The 19,963-nt window shown below is 37.9% G+C and overlaps 1 protein-coding gene across 1 annotated transcript in view; it reads right to left on the bottom strand.

Moving 5' to 3' along the window:
* SLC44A1 (solute carrier family 44 member 1) overlaps positions 1–19,963 on the bottom strand; it is a 159,888-nt gene that overhangs the window by 29,882 nt on the left and 110,043 nt on the right. The window contains exons 5-7 of the mRNA XM_056117351.1: positions 14,717–14,810; positions 7,098–7,267; positions 5,112–5,201 (exon numbers count right to left, since the gene is read on the bottom strand). Of these exons, the coding sequence (XP_055973326.1) occupies positions 5,112–5,201; positions 7,098–7,267; positions 14,717–14,810 (354 nt within the window). The remainder of the gene's footprint in view (positions 1–5,111; positions 5,202–7,097; positions 7,268–14,716; positions 14,811–19,963) is intronic.

The following is a 19,963-nucleotide window of genomic DNA, read 5'->3' as shown; positions in this document are numbered from 1 at the left end:
CCAATTGGTCAAGAGGTGCACAGCTATAATCTTTTATCAGCAAAAGACATGCTCTAATTATTCCATAAACTCCTTTCTTATTAGACACTTATAAGTCTTTCAGTTATGAAATAAACCTCCTTTAACTGCATGTATTAATTGACTCCGAAGCCAACAGGTAGTGAGCAATAACAGATACTCCTGAGAAGAACTGGTGATATAAGAGACTGTGTGTTCAAGTTTGGGGGCCTACAGGAAACAAGCCGGAACCACAGGAATCAGCAATGAGGCTGAGGACGGCAAAGATTTCTGTTACACTCATCACAGTAATCCCAGGGGACAGCATGGAGTCATGCAGCTGATGAAATTATCAGAATAATGCATAAATGAAGATGAAAAGAGTCGGCAGGAACAAAGACAGGACATCTTGGGAATCTTGCTAATATGGGTTGATGGAAGTTTTTATCGTCACCAGATTCTGACCACTAAACTGAAGAAGGAGACAAATCTGACCCCATATAAGAGAGCTAGATCTAAGTGAAGATAGATGGTCGGCAACTACACCACCTCCGCTTTGCTGATGACATCGTTCTAACAACACCACACATTAGCCAAGCAGCACAAATGCTGACCGACTTCAACTGTGAGTGTGGAAAGGTCGGATTACAGCTGGATCTCACAAAGACAATGTTCATGAGAAACAGTCTTGTTCCTGACGTTCCGAACATTCGCTCTCAACGGAACGACCAACTCCAAATGCAACAGTTATGTGTACCTAGGTCGAGAAGTCAACATGACGAATGACCTGACACCTGAGTTGTGTAGGAGGAAGAGAGCGGCTTGGAACGCCTTCAAGAGTGTCAAAGAAATAGATAAGAGGATGAAGAAGCTTCGGCTCTGGGCACATCTCTTCGATTTCACTGTTCTTCCTGCATTAACATATGCCTCAGAGACCTGGGCCCTACGCAAACAGGATGAGAACGCTATTCGAGACCTATGCTTGGAGTATCACACCGCACTCAAATGAAAGAAAGAATCCAGAGTTCTGACCTCCGTCAAAGGTCAAGAATCAGGGATGCTGCCTCATTTGCCAAGGCATCAAAAATCAGATGGGCTGGACACGTAATGAGATTTGGAGATGACCGCTGGATTAGCGCCATTACCAATTGGATTCCACGGGACATCAGAAGATCATGTGGCCACCCACCTATGAGATGGTCAGATTTCTTCGTCAAGACCCTGAACGATTGATTTGAGGCTCTTCATGTTCCTAGAATGAGCAGATGCCATTGGGCTACACTAGCATGTGACAGGGATGAATGGAGGGATTACTGGCGCCCGTTTGAGCAAATCGATGAGTAACGGGATATCAAATAAGAGAGCTACACCAGGAACTTTTAACCAATATATTAATGAAACATTTTGCATACTCATAGGATATACTGATTTAAGGATGGGGAAAAAAAAACATTGAACAAGTTCCTATCTTCACCCTTCATGGAGCTTATATATAGTGATGGAGAAACAAAAAAATCAAGGAAACAAGCAAAAGCATAGTCTATTAAATGTAAAAAAAGAAAGTTGTTCAAGAGATGAAGAGGCAGTGTCGGGGTAAAGAGCTTGCCTTGCATGGCACCATGTAACAAGCTCTGATCAAACCCCTGGCATTATCTGTGATATTCCAGTTAATCACTTCTGAGCAGAGACCCAGCCACTGAGCACATGCCTTGGGGAGGCAGGTGGGGGTGGGGGTGGGCAGGAGGACAAGAGGGAGGGTGGGAAAGTGGAAGAGAGGGAGAAAAAGGAAGGAGACTAGGTAAGCACTGCAGTGTTACATAAGATGTATAAGAAATGCATCACTGCTGTGCTGATATTTGAACAAGAGAATCCAAGACAGGAAGAAAACAATCTACATAATGATCTAAGGAAACAATATTGCAGAAAAGCTCATCCTATGATGCCGAAGTGAAGCCATGCCTGGCAGAAAGGGAAGAACTGCACTGTGACTTCAACAATGAGCAAGGAGCAATGTGGTAAGAGATGTGAGCAGGTATTGCTGGGAACCAGATCATACTGTTGAATTGTGCCTGCTAGGACATTATAAGGAAACTGAGATGCGGAGTAGAAGTGAAATACTCTGGTAGGCGAGATGAATGCCCAGGAGAGAAGAAAATGAAATAAGATCTGTCCAAGTCTACTCAACCTCCCTCTGTACTGAAGTATTAAGAGTGAATGAGGCGAATGGAAGTCCCGTTCTCTACCTGCTGACAAATACTGAACATGAATTATGTTTCTATTAAGGAGATGTTGTAAACAAGTGAAAAATCGTAAGTCTCTGAAAAACATTTCAGTGAATGGGGAAACCTCTTTTGAAGTCTTGAAGGCACCATAAACTTGTTTAGAAAACTGTTTAAGGAAACAAAATACGTTCTCTACAAACATGAAAATCACACTATGATATTCATTATTGGAGAAAGGCAAATACAATAAGATGACAAAACATTAGAGAAGATATATTTATTAAACATTTAAATTTGTGCCAGGAACTGTGTAATAAAAGCAATCATATTCACCATAAATATAGGGCATTTAAGAAAGTTAACAAGAACATAAATGCAGGAAGTGGAAGGGCTAGAATTCAAATATAGTTTTGTGACAAAAATTATCCTTCTGTTATAAACTGGATGTTTGTATCCTCCTGATACTCAAATGCTGAAATCCTACCGCCCAGAGTTTGGTGGTGGATCTATCAGATGATTAGGATGGAAGAGAGGAACCCTCATGGATTGGATAAAAGCTCTAATAAAAGAGATCCTAGAAAGCTTTCACCCTGTCTGTAAAGACACAGAAGACAGTGAAGATCTAGAAGCAAACTCGTAGCCAACACTAAATCTGATGGTGCCTTGTTCTTGGAATTTGGTCAATCAATCCTTAAAGATGCCTCTAGCTTCAATGTCAGAGTTATGACTATGTTTTCCTCTATGTACTTATGGATTCAGGTCTGATATCAAGGTCTTTAATCCATTTTGATTTGAATTTTGTACATGGCATCAGAAGGAGGTCTAAGTTCATTTTTTTTTTCTGCATGCGGCCAGCCAGTTTTTCCAGCACCATTTGTTGAAGAGGTTTTCCTTGCTTCACCTCATGTTTTTTGCTACTTTACTGAAGATTAACTGACCATATATCTGATGATATGTCTCTGGATTTTCAATTCTCTTCCACTAATCTGATGTTTTATCCTTATTCCAATACCATGCTATTTTAATTGCAGCATAGTTTTAAGTTGAGGAAAGTGATGCTTCTCATATTCTTTTCCCCAATTGCTTTGGCTATTCAGGGGAGGGGAAATTTATTGTTTCATATGAATTTCAGGAGTATTCGATCTATTTCTTTGAAAAATGTCCTGCATAGTTTTATGGGTACTGCAATGAATCTACAATGTGTTAGAGAGTATTGCCATTTTGAGGGTGTTAATCCTGAGAGAATTTTAAAGGTTTTTTTTTTGTTATGATTTTTTTGCCACACCTGTCCTTTGGAGCTCAGGGGACCATATATGGTGTTGGGGATCATCTGCATTTGTATGTTCACTGCAACACTGCTCACAATAGCCAGAATCTGGAAACAACCCAAATGCCCAAGAACAGATGACTGGCTAAAGAAACTTTGGTACATCTACACAATGGAATACTATGCAGCTGTTAGGAAAGATAAAGTCATGAAAGTTGCTTATAAGTGGATGGTCATGGAGAGTATCATGCTAAGTATAATGATTCAGAGACAGACAGACACAGAATGACTGCACTCATTTGTGGGATATAAATGAGACTGACACCCAAGGACAGTAGACACAAGGGCCAGGAATATTGTTCCATAGATGAAAGCCTGTTTCATGAGCTGAGGAAGAAGGCAGCTGGAATAGAGAATGGATCACTAAGTCGATGGTTGGAGGGATGGTTCGGGATGGGAGATGTGTGCTAAATGTAGATAAAGGACCAAAAGTGATAGCCTCTAAGTATCTATATTGCAAATCATAATGCCCCAAAGTAGGGAGAGAGTATGGGGGAAATTTTCTGCCATGGAAGCAAGGGGAGGGTTGGGATGGGAGGGGGGAATATGGGGACATTGGTGGTGAAAAATGTGCACTAGTGGAGAGATGGTGTTCAATCAATGTATGACTAAAACTCAAACATGAAAGCTTCGTAACTATCGCACAGTGATTCAGTGAAAAAAAAAAAAAAGAAATAAAAACAGAACAAAAAAAAAAAACCTGGGTCAACCGCATGTTAGGCAAAAGTCTTACCCACTGTACTATCTCTACAGCCCAGGAGGATTTTTTAAAAAGGTAGTTACAGATAACCCATGTTACATGTTCTTACAAAAAGTAAAAAAAAAAAAAATACAGAAAATATGTCAGTAGACAGAATGGTAATGAAATTCGCACACACACACACACACACACACACACACACACACACGATCCAATTAGATACACTTAGCCAGAACTTCCAACACCTTAAAGTAGCTGATCCAGATCTTTAAAAAATACAAGATAAAAGTAAAGGAACAGGTCCTTCATTTGAAAGGCAGAGAATACTGGAAGAATTAAGTGAAAATTTTAATTAAATTCGATTCCTTTTAAATTTTCATTTCATTTCTCTTTACTTTACTTCCTACAGTGGTTCTGACAGAAAATTGTTGGCCCTTTATTTGGATCATCAGCAAGGTTTGGGTCAATCTGACAGTGCTTAGGGCTTTACTCCTGGCTCTGTGATCAGGGATCACTCTGAATGGTGCTCGGGGAACCGTATGTTATGCTGGGGATCAAATCAGGGTCAGCTATATGCAAGGCCAAATACCTTATCCCCTGTACTACTTCTTCAGCTCAGCCCTTCATGAAAAACCTCTCCACTTGCTTTTTTTAAATCCAAATGCCACTGATCCTGCCATTTCATTTGTTTCAGTAGGCTCCCACTGAACTAAGTCCAGTATAATCCACTTATCAGACTTTTTACAACTCATCAATTCATAAACCTTATAAGAGAAAAAAAAACTTAAATCATTCTGAATGGGAGTGTTAAAACTTACTACTTTAAAGGAAAAAAAAAAAAAGAAAAAAGAAATAAGAAGCTTACCAAGTGAACCCAGAATGACCAGGATTGTTAAGATCCACACAAGTATTCTTGAAATATATCTGATTATCACCATCAAAATCATGGATAGAACTGCAGGGAAGATAAATAGAGAAAAAAATGGAAGATTACTCGAAAACACTGGAAAATAAGTAATAATAATAAAAAAAAATCTTTTCCACTGTATTTCCCTAGGGAAATAATTTGTTGCTATTGACAAGCTGATTAACCCATATTAAAGAAAGAGGGAAATGGGCTATGTTTGCACTTTGATTCTGGTACTTGTGTCACTTGAACAGCATAACTCGTAACCAAAGACACCTAACTGTGGGTTTATTAATGGCAGAAAATAAAACATGCGATGTACATGGTGACTCAAAAACAGCGCAAAACTGTTGTGGATTCACCACAGGAAGACACTGAAACTTACATGCAAATTTACATGCCAACTGAAGTGTAGACAATGACATGTTATGTCGGTGACAAGACAACTTAAGACACACAGATCAGATAAACAGGTGCTACACCTTTCTGCTCTGAAGGTTTTGGGATCAACTCCTCAACCATCAGTCTAAATACGCTAGATAGTATTTTATTTTTGTCTTGTTTCTCCTCTAAAGTTGACGGATGTTTTAATCCTAAGGAAAAATATCCCTTTGTCTTTTCAAATCAAAAGTCCCCTAACCTCTGTTTATAACTGGGGTTAGGAATTCTGACAGAGAAGATTTTCTAAAGGGAGTAAGACTGATTAAGTCAATTCCTATATTCACTTCAAGCTAAAGTATAAAATATTCCAAGAGAAAATTCTTTTAAAGTAATGATTTGCTCATTTTTAATTATATCAAGACCCATTTAACAAACAACCAAGTTCATGAGTATCAAAATAGAAACTGGATAGAAAATAGAATTTCAAAAGCTTAACAGTGTTAATATTCCTATTTTTAAGGGCTGGAATTTTTTTTACTTAACATATTCAATTATCTCAAAAGCCAAATGATTTTTTAAATAAAATGCTACACTGAGTCAACTTTCTTCGGACCATCTGCAAAGCCAAATAAATAGTTGGGATCTGTGATAAGGTAACATTATTGTTACTCTTTGCAATAAAGGAACCCCAAACCAGATTGTAGTATTTCAAATATCACAGAAATAACTTTTTATACGGACAGCATTATTTCAATTGAGTCACATACTAGCCAAGCAAAAATGAAAACAGTCTCTAATGACAAGATGGAAATATCGCTATTATATTCTCAATGACTAATTTTTGTTAAAGGCATAAATACTAATTTTACTTATATCTTGAACACTTGTTTTGGCTCCAACCAGTTAACCTCTTCCAACTAAAAATGTCTATAAACACTAAAATGGCTACAAACGTAGTCCTAGGGGTATCAGAGGGAGTTTATATCCTGACGGGAACATCTTTACTTGACTGCTGCATCTATTTACTGGTCAGAAAACTCAATGGCTAACAAGTGGAGATTTCCTAATTTTTCAGCAAGATAGCAATTTTTATAAACGGTACCAATGAAAATATTTACATATTTCAAAAGCAGTTATTATAAATCTGTGTTCTCTGACAGAAGTATATTTAAACAAAACTATATGGTAACTTATAAGTAAATAAATCTGAAATCGTAACTAAAACACAGTAGTGGTGCTGATTCACTTTGTAAAAGTCCATTTGAAAAGTCTATTTTATTCAAATTAAAAGGTATTATAGACTTAGTACTAACAAAGCTTGGGAAAACACCAATTATCTCCAATGAGTAAAAAAGAAGGGAAATGAGTTTCAGATAGATATATAAATACATATCTATTTAATATGTATATATTTATAATATATATTATCTGAAACAATTTTCTGGCTACAGGAAGTTAAACATTTTTACAAATATCCCCAGTTGTATTTATATTTTGGTTAAAAGACAGAACAGTCTTCTACTGCAGTACTATGCAAAATCTAATAATGAGAAAAACAATTACCTAGTGATAATAAGCAAAGTCCCAATATAATTTCTTTGCTGGTCATTACTCCACTAATCAGCCTGTGTAAGACACTATTGTCACTGACAAAGGTGATCAGGGCCTCTGCAAACTTGGCATAGCAGGAAATGTTCACAGGAGCACAGCGATGGAAGAATGGAATAGGTGCACTGGTGACACAAGAAAAAAAAATCAGAAAAAAAATTACTCCTACTTAATATAAATGCCACATCAAACACACAAATGAAAGGTGAATATGGTGCAATACACTCCACCCTCCACACATCATATGGAGCTAAGAGCTGTGCGCTTAATGCTATGAAGATGACGGTCATGGGGAGGGATGCAAATCTTACCACAAGCCTTACCCAAGAGGGTGGAGTGCATGATCCAACAGAAGACATTCCCCTCCCCTTCTGAAAGGAATCACACACACGTGTACACACACATACACAACATACAAAACTACCGAAAGCAAAACCAAACACTTAAACTCCTCGGCCTACACATCTATCAATCCACAGACAGATGACCAAACTTACATATACTGTATTGAACTGAAAATAATTTTTTTGCCATAAGCTATTTAAAAATAAAATGCACACATGCTTTTGCTTGAAACGTGCCACCATTAATAAAATATTTCTTTGATCAAATGACATCTAAAAACCTTCGATTAAAAAGGGTGTTCAGGGCACAAGCTCAATAATTCTCATATAAATAAATCATGCCAAGACATCAACATAAAGCGTAAAATGCAGCTACTTAAAGTGAAAACTATGAATACTAATGCATGGAAACACTGATGATGTCGTAGTAAAGGGGCAAAACAAAAATTTGTATCTAATGTGATGATTACATTACCATACAGAAGATATATACATAAGAATAAGAAAAGAAAGTATAAACCGGTGAAAATTTTCTAGTTAGGGAAAAGAGAGGTTCTGGGCTGTTTTATTTTTATATATGACTATTATGAGTTCTCTGTGTCCAGTAAAGAGGGAATCACTTATACCAAATCTGTTTTGCAAGCCACTTTTACTTGGGAAGGACACACACTGTATGTGAACTGTAACACCTGTCTGGGTTGTGGCGCTCTGGCTCTCAGCCTCTCTTAGCCTGGTACCTCTCTGGCCAAGCTAAGATTTTAAACAATGACCTATGTCTAAGCCCCCAATTATGATCTGAACTCTTAAGAGCGCTGACATGAACATCCTGGGATACATTTACACTTATGTATGAGTTAAGTGAAAACAGCTATTACTAACTGTGTTCTGTATTTGTGTAGCTGTTTTAAGTATTAATTGTAACTCTAACATAGCATTTTGACTGGAATTATATTAATGTAGTTCTATTCTTGGTGGGAGGCAAATTTTGGCCAAATTAGTGGGTCACATTAGATGGATTTCCACCAGATTCCAAGATTTCCAAAAAAACGATTTCATATGACCTGAAATTAAAAGTATTTTGTTTCCTTCATCAAAAAATACTTTTCAGTTAAGAATATAATCAAACTCATAACGATTTTCTTTAACTGTTGTTAAACTGGAATCACTGAAAGTAACAATAAGCAAAATCTTCCATGTTTTTAAATTTTGAAATAAGAAAATATATAATTTTATTATTATTTTTGGGGAGGCTCACGCCAAGTGATATTTAGGGGCTATTCCTGGCTCTCTGCAAAGAAGTGACTCCTGGTGGTAGTGGTACCAGGGATTGAACTGGAGTCAGTCACATTGCTAGACAAGTGTCTTGACCCCTGAACTATCATCTCTCTTGACCCCTGTATAATTTTAAAGATAGTTTTATATTACTCCAGTAAAATGTATATCAAAATAATGATAATGCATATACTATAAATATTCACTAAAGAAATGTATTTCTTGACATACTTTTGTATGTATGTACATTTATATACTTGTGCATAACTGTAATTTGCACATACACATAGCAGAGAGGGTAGGTCATCAAAGTTAATATTAAAGCTTTCATAGTTTATTAGAAACTACAGAAAGGAATGCAACAGATGCAAGCTATTTTTGATAAGAACTTGTTTTAATAATTATCTAAAATAATAAATCACAGAGTATTTTGGGGGTCTGGAAGATATGTTCCATTAAGTCGACTTAGTTAAAATTATTACAGAAAAAAAATGGAAAAGGGTTAACTCCAAGTTCTTAAGCCAAAGGGGACCAAAAAAAAAAAAACCCAAAAAACAAAATAAAACAAAACAAAACCCACCCCAAAACTCTGAACTGATATTTTTTTCAAGCTACTATTTAGTTTTTCAATGATAATATCCTGATAATATCTAGCCATGTTAATGTTTCTAAGGACAACTAACCATAATTATGGGGGTGGGGGTGCTGGGTGACACTCAGGTATGCTCAGGGCTTACTCCTGGTTCGGTAGTCAGAGGTCAGTCCTGATGATGCTTGGGGAACCATATGCGGTACCAGGGATCAAACCCTGGTTGGCTGCATGTAAGGCAAATGCCTTGCCCATTGTACAGTCTCTGATAAAGAGTCTGTGAACTCCAATTTTGAATACAGAATATACCCAACCTAAGGAACCTGATATCTTTTTCTTCTTTTGAATATCTACCAATTTTCTTGCACTTCTGAGTTCTTTCAGAAAATAGAAATTGAACTTTACTACATAGCAACGCACCTACATCTCCAATATCTTAACAAGATGATGATGCATTTTTAAACTAAAAAACATATGTACATCATTTCCAAAAAAAGAAAGGAGTGTAATAAAGAAGGAATAAAGCAGACTTGGGTTCAAAAGATGTGGGTGATTTTCCTCATGTTACCCAGCTGTGTACTGCCCCATTTCTGTCTTTCTCAGTTTCTTCATTAGCTGAAAGGGCAGGTGTTAAATCCTTTGAAAGTCTTTGCAAACAATAATAACAATAATCCCCATGTAGCAGCCCAGTACCTCTAATGTTTTTCTGCTCTAAATGTTAATAGTTTATTTGAAAAGCAAACAATCATACTCAAATTCTAATCTTTCATTTTTTAAGAGGAAATGTTGCATAATATCTGCTCTAAACTTTATTCAGGTTTGGGGCTGGAGTAACAGTGCAGCAGGTAGGATGTGTGCTTTGCATTTGGACAACCTGTGTTCAATCTCTGGGGCCACAAATTGTTCCCTGGAACTCGCCAGGAGTGATTCCTGAGTGCAGATCCAGGAGAAATCCCTGAGCACTGCAGGGCATGGCCTCCAGCCCCCTCCCCACCGCAAAAGAACTTTTTTCAGGTTTATACTCTAACTGCCAAACTGGAGAGATTTTTACACAGATCTTTCTGAGAATTTGAGCAAAACAATTTGAGCAACAGTCTCTAATAATTCAATCTATGTCAGTTAAAAAATAAAATCTGACAGGAGCTGGGCAGTTAGCTCAAAGGATTGGAGCATAAGTGGGTGGCATGGGTTCAATCACTGGCACCACATAATCTGATGAGCACTGCTGGGGAGCACTCTGGGAGGAGCCACTGAGCACTCCGAGTGGCCCAACCAGCCCCTTTGTTTCTTAATAAATTAAATAAACCCGATAGCTTTAAATTTGAAAGTATACAGTGAGCACAATCTGACAAGCCCTAATGTCTTACTGATAGCCCAAAGGGTCAAAATCTTTTAGTGGAAGGAATGACAAAAAACACAAAATGTAAACAGAAATATGAAAGAACACATATTTAGACACTGTATTAAAAAAATAAAATAAATATTTAGCTTAAAATTTCTCTTGTCATTTTCTTGGCAAAAACATTGTAAGTCATGAGTTTTAATACTTAAATTTATTTTATTATTTTTTAAAAAATTCAAGTTATTAGGGCCGGGGATATGGCTCAGTGGTAGAGCACTTGCCTTGCATGTGTGAGGCCCTGGGTTCGATCCCTGGCAATGCAAAAACAAAAACAACAAACCCTAAGTAATCACAGATTACAGCATTACAGCACTGAAATAGTTCATCTTAGTTTTTCCATTTAAATAATTATCATTATACCGTATAATATAATGATCTTAAGACAAATTCGCGGATTTCATATACTTCTCAGAAAAGGGTAGTAAGAACCTAATGTATGAGATCACTTCTGCTTTAAAATGCAACCTCAATGGCACATATCTATGCTTCTTAACTAAGAGAACAAGCATAAATAATTCTATTTATATTATTTTTCTCCTCTTTTAAGCCAACAGTATATTAAATCTTTAAGAAGTCAATGTCATTTCATTAGGAACCAAGGCTGTTTCACATTACTGAAATGTTGGTTAATAGAACAAAATGAATTTATAATGAATCTTTTATAGGTATTTTTCAAATAAGCCACTCATAGATAAATTGTACCTTTCCTTGGCAAATGTATTGTCCATTTGCCTTTAAGCGAAGAATGTCACAGTTATTGAGCTAACTCAAAGTATGATGACTATGTCATGTGCCTTACTAATAAGATAATTATTTTTGAATTTCAGGTCATAAATTAGCAATTACACATCATTTCTTTTTTTGTTTTGTTTCGTCTGGGGGCCACACCTGGCAGTTCTCAGGGAATTCTCCTGACTCTGTACTCAGTAATTACTCCTGGCAGTACTTGGAGAACCCTATGAGACGCCAGGAGTGGAACTGAGGTTGGTCACATGCAAGGAAAGCACCCTACCTGCTGTACTATGGCTCGGGCCCCATTACACATCATTTCTAACTTAAAGTTTTATTTAAGAACAAATAACAATAATACGGTGTATTATTGTGAATACACAATGCAGGAAACAAGCCAAGTGAAAAAATCTAATGGCACTATGCAGTGGTTTTCATACATTTAATTGTATTTTCCCCCTTTCTTTCATTTCTGTATTTCCTTTAAAACAATGTAGTGGATTCAAGACATCAGATTCAGTTTTGACTCCCAACAATTAATTGGGTGGCTCTGGCTAACTCACTTAACACTTGTAACTAAAATAATTAAGAGGTGGTTGGTACACAGTATATGATTTATAAATATTCATTTACCTTAAATCCTAGACAGTAGTTTTAGCATAATTTTACAATGTTATTTAGCACATTACACAGGCTAGCTAGTCTCCCTAAGGATATCCGCTTAGCACTTCAGCAAGAGAGTCATAAGTTTAGATAAAATATGACCCTTTCTAGGCATTCTTTAAAAGTTAAGTACTCTTAGGAATAGGAACAATTTGACAATTATGTAGCAGTCCACTAGTGTTTATAATTGCTTTTTTCTTGAAAAAGGTACTGCTGTGTACCCACAAAAGACTTCCTACACCATCACCCTCCTCCCCAACCCACCTCTGTCTTGGAGATTCTAGAGTTGAGAGAAACAATACTGTCATAGCAAGGTGCCAAGCATTCTAATAGACTTTAAATACACACTAATTTATTAACTCCACAAGAATGGTATTAACATTCCTTTTTTAAAAAAATATGTCAGAACTCTTGGTTTCTAGAAATATTTACAGACTGGTTCAAGTTGTCAACAAAGTGGTGACACAGAATTCACTCCAGTCTCATCTCGACTCAAAGTTCAGCTCTTCCTATGTAACTGGTATGCTGGTTAGAAGACAAAAGATACTGAAGGCCATCTTCAGTGGGTACACTGGTGACAGGTGTGGTATTGGAATTATGTGCATAAAAAACCATCATTAACATACTGCAAATCACAAAACTTCAATAAATAATAAAGAATAGAATATCCCAAGGATGGAGACTAGATCTTATTCATCGTTGGAGATCTGATATCTAATACTATGTGTGAAGTGGGATATTGTACGAAATATCTTAGATATTTTTAATTCATTTTCTGATTCTTTCACTTTGCTTGCCAAATACCAAATGACTCTCATAATTACAAGATCCTAATTTACATTCATTCTCTCTTTTACTTCACAATAGCTCAGCTCAGGTCGGACGAGAGTAGTAAATTGACAAAGGTGAAAGACTGTTCGGTATTAAGATAATTAAAACATGAGACTCTGAATATATAGGACAAACAGAGTATACGGCCCATTTTCAGATGTAGGTTGTGTTTTTGTGCATGTGTGCGTGTGTGTATGTGTCTGTTTTTCTGTCTCTATGGATAGTCACCTATGACAATCACCTAAGATAGTCACCTAAGATAATCAGGACTAGGTAGATCTCAACAGGATTGGATCAGCCCAGAGGCAGAGGAGGGTTTGAGGTCTCATCATGCCTCCAACCTAATTCTAACTCATGTCATATATTAACATGGTAATTTTATAATCATGCCAAGACTTCCTGATTATCCCTCTATAATACACAAATGCCTTAAAACAATGATTCTAGATGCATAAGTTTACTTTTAAAACAAGTAGAAAGGACTTTTCTTTTCTGTCACAGCCTCCCTAATGTTCTCAAATTTTATGAAGGGAATCTCCTAATCTATAGTTTGTGGTCCCTGTTAGTATCTTTAAATGGTTCTCTGACTTTCCTCTCCATAAGCTTTGAATTTTAAATTCAACAGCTTCTTGACAAGACTGAAGAACTGCAAATCAATTTATTCATATAACCTGTCTGCTTTAACAGAAATTCAAATTCAATTAAATAAAGCACAGTTATACCCATAAGGAATCCAAAAAAAAATAAATTCAAGAATCTCAGAATTTTAACCAAAAGCTTACCTACAAATTGATACAATAAAAGTGGTTTCAGGGGATTGGAGAAACCGTACAGTGGATAAGGCACTTGCCTTGCATGTGGCTGGCCTGGGTTTGTTCTCTAGGACTCCAGATGGTGCCCTGAGCCCCACCAGGAGTAATCCTAGAGCACAGAGTCAGGAGTAAGTCCTGAGCACAATCAGGTGTGGCCCAAAAACCAATAAAGCAAAGTGGGTCTCAGTTCTGTATTCCTGAAAAAGCTGCTTCATGTCATACATGGTTAGTGATAACATGCCAAAGTTCTAACAATTAGATATGTTCCAAATCATACACACCTAATGCCAATGATATATTCTACAAGTTCTGGGATTTATTTCCTGTAAAAATTCTTTTTATAATTTAAAATTTCCTTTTCTTATAATTATTGTGAGATACTTCCAAACAAAATTACATTTTGTTTTATATCGGTACCCAATGTGTACAGTTCATAGCTAAATGTATGTTGATTAAGGGCTTAAATAAGCCATGTCAAAGAGTTAAGAATAAAAAATGATCTGAAGGACAGAGCCTAAAAACTTATGAAGAATAATCACTGGCCTTTGTGTAATTTACAATCTCAAATATAAAAATTGAAAAAAAGAATACCAGGAAGTATTACTAGTACCAATCTCAAAGAATCTCTTGGTGATGATGAAACTTGGTTTCTGTGTTGGCTGCAGTTTTATAAACTTAAAAATTATGGCACTAAAAAAGCGAGCTCACAAAGAGATTTAAATATCTGAGAATGAAAATAGCTGTGTACTTCTGGGTATCTTTAAAAAGAAAAAACAACCCAACAAAATAGATGTAAAAGTATTGATCCTGGGCATCAGAGTATTGTGTAATTCTCTTTTTCAGAGCAAAACAGATTAAAACATGTACTGTTTTTAAAAAAATCTGCCTACAAAAACAAAAGTCATAAGTTAACAAAATACAATAAAGTTTACCTCGCAGGAACTGGTAGTTTAGGGCAAAGAACAGAAGCTTTGGAAGATGTGGTATACTCAGAAGGCTTGAGGTTATAGCTACATAGCGCTGAGCCTGTTGAAAGAAAAGTTATATGTCAACCAGCAGAACTGTGACCAAATTCTCATAGCAACTCATTTTAAATTTATGTTAACTCAATATACACCTTTCAAACAGAATTAGTCATATAATGATTTAGTCTACAGCATTAGTCTTTTATTATTTAAAAAAGATTCTTCCCCCAAATTTTACGTACAGATCTTAATTAGTATTATTAATAACCAATATTATATCTACTACCAGTGAGCATTTGCCATGCCCTATAGTTTGTCTCTGCGTGCTGTGTATATGTGAAAGAGTATATTTTACTGTTTCATATTTTGAGCACACCTGGCAGTGCTTCTGGCTCACTCCTGGCTCTGGACTCAGGGGACCATAAGAGGTGCTAGGGATCAAATCTGTCAGCCACGTGAAAGGCAAGTGCTCTAACTGCTGTACTATTTCTCTGTCCCAAGGGTATTTTTAAAGAATCAAGATTTTTTTGAGGATTGGGGGGATACCACAAGTGGAGCTCAGGGGTCCTGGGATTGCTCTTGGTGATACCGGAGGTCACTGCTCGTGATGTCTGGGCTGGTAGTTCAGTACTAGGGTTCAAGCAAGGATGTGGTGTTGCTTGGGCTCTGTGTTGACAGGGACCACCAGGGCTTCCTGGTGGTGCTAGCGGTCTCGAGGGCCACACCGGAAAAGCTCACGAGGTCCTGCGGTACCAGGGATCGAACGTAGGCATGCCTCTGTAACTGCTATACCATGGCCCCAAGAGTCTATTTTTAATTAAAACTAACCAAACTGCACACATAAATATTTCCAAACAAAACCCAAGATATATAAAATTTCATTAATTTTATTAAAGAAACAAAAGGCTTTTCTGGGAGGAGTGGCAGGGACTAGTTCCAGTGTTTCTGAGGGTTTGGCCAAGAGCAGCCCATTCCCAGGAATAGATGTGACCAACTTCTTGCTCCCATCCATGCCCATCGCTCACCATCCCCACTTCTCAACCCAAGAGGAGTCTGGAAGCAGGTAAAGAGTCTGTCTCCTCCTCCATCATGGTGGGGACTCTTAGAAGTTCACTAATGTAGTATGCCTCTGGTCCCAACCCCTACATAAATATATAACTTTATCATTTACTAGAATATTATGAGTGTAGAATTATTAAGCTCACTGTATAGAAGAGGAAATAAAAGGCTGACCAAAGGTAAATAGTTTGCTGGCTGACATTGGCTAGAGATGGAATTAAACCCTCTATTCTTTTTGAGTATAAAACCTACGCTCAGCTATAAATGCAATTTTTCCCATGTTTTCCATTACAAAATATTTAAAACTTAGTGCATATAAAAATATTTATCCAAATAATACATTGTTTTCTTTTTATTTAGAAAACAAACAACAGTAACTAAACTGATGAAATTAATGAATTGATAGCAGATTCAGTTTTCAGACTAAAACAGCTTAAGTTCACCTTTAGGCTGATTATACAAATAACCATTCGATCTCAGGTTGGTTATGCAAGTCATCCATTTCTGACTATATGGCATTTTTTATTTGAATCATGTGTCAGATTCAGTTGGCTACTGTCCACCATGTTCTTGACTGTCTCACTGGTCTGCTAATGGAATACAGCAAATAGAATTCAGCAAGGTTCACTGTACAACAGATATTATTTAGCAAAAATGATCCAAGCTCTAGCTCCAATTCTTTTGAAGATTTCCTGCGTTATAACATGTAAACTGTTTCCATTTTATTCAGCCCTACTAGATTGCTAATTTGGCTAAACACTTCATTATCAAATACAAAGAGTCTATTTCTGCACTTACATTACGTGGACTTTAACACTCAGCCACCAAGGAAAAAGTTTAAAATACAAAGGGAAAAATGGCATAGAGCAATTAATAATAAAAACATCTTGCGAGGATGTAAAAAGGAACTTAAAGGGACTATAGAGAAAAGATATGTCATGACAATAAAAGTGAGGGTGATTTTATTTCAATTATATCTGGAACTTTTCAGAAGGTCACAAAATTTCACAATTAATTCAGTCATGCCTCCCCCAGACCAGCAGTCAAGTGTCTACATATATAGACATAATAGCATCATTATAAAAAGCATGGTCCTATCTATTTTACATTTTATATAATGATAATTAAGGTAGCACAGCGGTAGGGCGTTTGCCTTGCACGCAGCCAACACGGCCGACCCGAGTTCGATTCCTCCACCCCTCTCGGAGAGCCCGGCAAGCTACCGAGAGTATCTCATCCCCACGGCAGAGCCTGGCAAGCTACCGTGGTGTATTCGATATGCCAAACACAGTAACAACAAAGTCTCACGATGGAGACGTTACTGGGCCCGCTCGAGCAAATTGATGATCAACGGGAGGGCCTTTACCTTTTTTTACAGTGAAAAATATTTTTAGTTGAACAAGTAAAAGGAATATTTTTTTTTTCTTTTTGGGTCACACCCAGCAATGCACATGAGTTCCTCCTGGCGGTGCTCAGGGGACCATATGGGATGCTGGGAATCAAACCTAGGTCGGCAACGTGCAAGGCAAATGCCTTACCTGCTGTGCTATTGCTCCAGCCCCAAAGGAACATTTTTTAACCCAAGGATCGGACTGCCATTAGATTGCAAGAAGGGAGTTGGTCTACCACATACAGACTGACTTAGAAGCAGGCAGCCTCACGAATGGTTCAGCACAAGCTCCCCAAGATCATTCACTTTCCAATGGGCTGGAAGGGGATGCAAAATATTTTTCAGCAGGTACTTAACCAATATAGGCCACTGTTAACGTTTCTTAAGCTGAAAAGAGAAACCGAGTTTTCGAAATTATTTCTGCTCGTTCTTTTTCATTTTAATAATTTTAAAGTTAAGCATTTAAAATCATCACCTCTCAAAATTTGATGACAATGTCTTGAGATTTCTGTGTCTACATATATAGACATAATAGCAATATGTATGGGCTGGAGCGATAGCACAGCGGTAGGGCGTTCGCCTTACAAGCGGCCAACATGGCCGACCCGAGTTCGATTCCTCCGCCCCTCTCGGAGAGCCCGGCAAGCTACCGAGAGTATCTCGCCCGCACGGCAGAGCCTGGCAAGCTCCCCGTGACGTATTCGATATGCCAGACACAGTAACAACAAAGTCTCCAATGGAGATGTTACTGGGCCCGCTTGAACAAATCGACGATCAACGGGAGGGCCTTTACCTTTACCTTTTTAGCAATATGTATATATGTGTATAGCAATTTTAGAGACAAATGACAACAATAACAAATATTTTAGATTTACCCTAAAACAGTTAAGAGTTTAATTATAGAAATATTCATGAAAAAAACAGCAATGGTGCCAATCACCATACAGCACCCAAGGGATCCTCAACTTCCTCATCTGAATTGTCAACTTATGTCTTTCAGGATCCAACATGGAATTGATCTGCACAGTATAAATGGCCTGAACTTGAGGTTGGGAGCAGTAGTACAGCAGGTAGGACACTTGCCTTGTACGCAGCCAACCCAGGTTCCATTGCAGGCATCCCATATGGCCCCTGAGTACCACCAGGAGTAATTCCTGAGTACAGAGTTAGTAGTAATCCCTGAGCACTGTCCAAAAACCAAAACCAAACAAAAAAGATCTGAACTAAAGTGCTTTGTGCCAAGTTATCAAACACAGTACTCCATCTGATTTCAGTGACCATTATCCCTCTTCCCCACCCTTTTATCACTTAAAAAGGTGGCATCAGGTGTAACAGAGTTCAATTTTATAAACACATTCCCAGGATAATGCTCAATGAAAGGATAATAGCCTTATCTCTGATGGTATTCTGGGACACAGGCCAGTGCTAAATAGATCCTGTACCAAATAGATTAAAGGAAAAAGACCTTCACAGGATGTTTGTTCATTGCAACAACCATAAAAAACCATGCTGCTTCCTGCTCATAGGGCTCATGGACAAAGAAGCCTCAACGAAGCATATTCAAACAATCCTGTAATAGCAAACATTTCATAGCTATTATTCTAAGGTATTTTCAGTGAACATTTTTAAGTGACTGCATCTTTTGCTTCTCTAGAAGTAAAAACAAAACTCAGGATACAATACTTGGTCATAAACAGAAGACAAAACAAAGGAAAACTATACTCAAGTGATAAAAAGACCGAAAAATAAAATAACCCAAAGCTTATCTTAACCACACCAGAGGTAATTCAGCCCCTGTTACTCAGAGGCCATCAATGTGAGTGACTTAAGTAACTGAATTTGAGTATATAGACATTGCTTGGTCAACAGCTGCAGGGGCCGCCAGAATGTGTAACATATCCAAGTAGTTTTTCTTCTGCTTAATATCACATATAACTCCTTCATAACCTCATCCAAAACAAAACAGATGAAAACCTAAGAAAAACTCCAAGGGGTGGAGGGAGGGCGGGGACCTTACCTTGCACATGGCCAACCCAGGTTCAATCCCCATGGGTCCCTGAGTGTTGCCAGGTCTAATTCCTGAGTGCAGAGTCAGGAGTGACCACTGAGCATCACTGGGTGTGCTCCCCCCAACCTGCCCCCATCAAAACAAGAAAAAAAAACTTCAAAGGGCTATATAAGCAATCACTGGCAAAATGAGCAACGTAATTCTCCACTCCTCAGACATTCCCAATCATCTTAACCAGGTAAGTATCCAGTAAGTTCCTGAGTAAAAATCGTGTTCCACAGAAACCTCAAAAACCTGTTGGGGATAAAATTCATCACCCATCACCCACTCTCCAAATTTGCTTGAGCATTATTCTCTCTACTCTTCCTCCCTCCTCCTCCCCCATCCCTCTCTTCCTCCTCTCTCCCCCTCCTTCCCTCTCTCCTCCCTTCCCCCCATGCCTCCCTCCCTACTTCCCTCTCTTCCTCTCTGCTAAGGGGGGCTCTGCCTGATCCCCATTTGGGTTGTGTGTGAGTGAGGGTTCAACATTCATGCTGCTAGGGACCAGCAGCAGTGTGTGTGTGGGGGGGGAGGGATCACCACAGCCACACCCAACAGTGCTCAGAGGTGTAAAGGGCTCCAGCCAGCAGTGCCTGGGAGGACATGTGATGTAAGATTTAGAATACAGGGCCTCAAACAGGCAAGACACACACTCCAGCCCTTGATCTGGTTGATTTCCCAGGCCTCTAGCATATTTTCAATCCTAGGTAAGAGCTCC

Source organism: Sorex fumeus, unplaced genomic scaffold (assembly GCF_029834395.1).
Source record: "Sorex fumeus unplaced genomic scaffold, SorFum_2.1 ptg000034l, whole genome shotgun sequence".
Taxonomy (NCBI): domain Eukaryota; kingdom Metazoa; phylum Chordata; class Mammalia; order Eulipotyphla; family Soricidae; genus Sorex; species Sorex fumeus.
The sequence above is the reverse complement of the archived record's forward strand: the minus strand, read 5'-3'. Positions and strand labels throughout refer to the sequence as shown.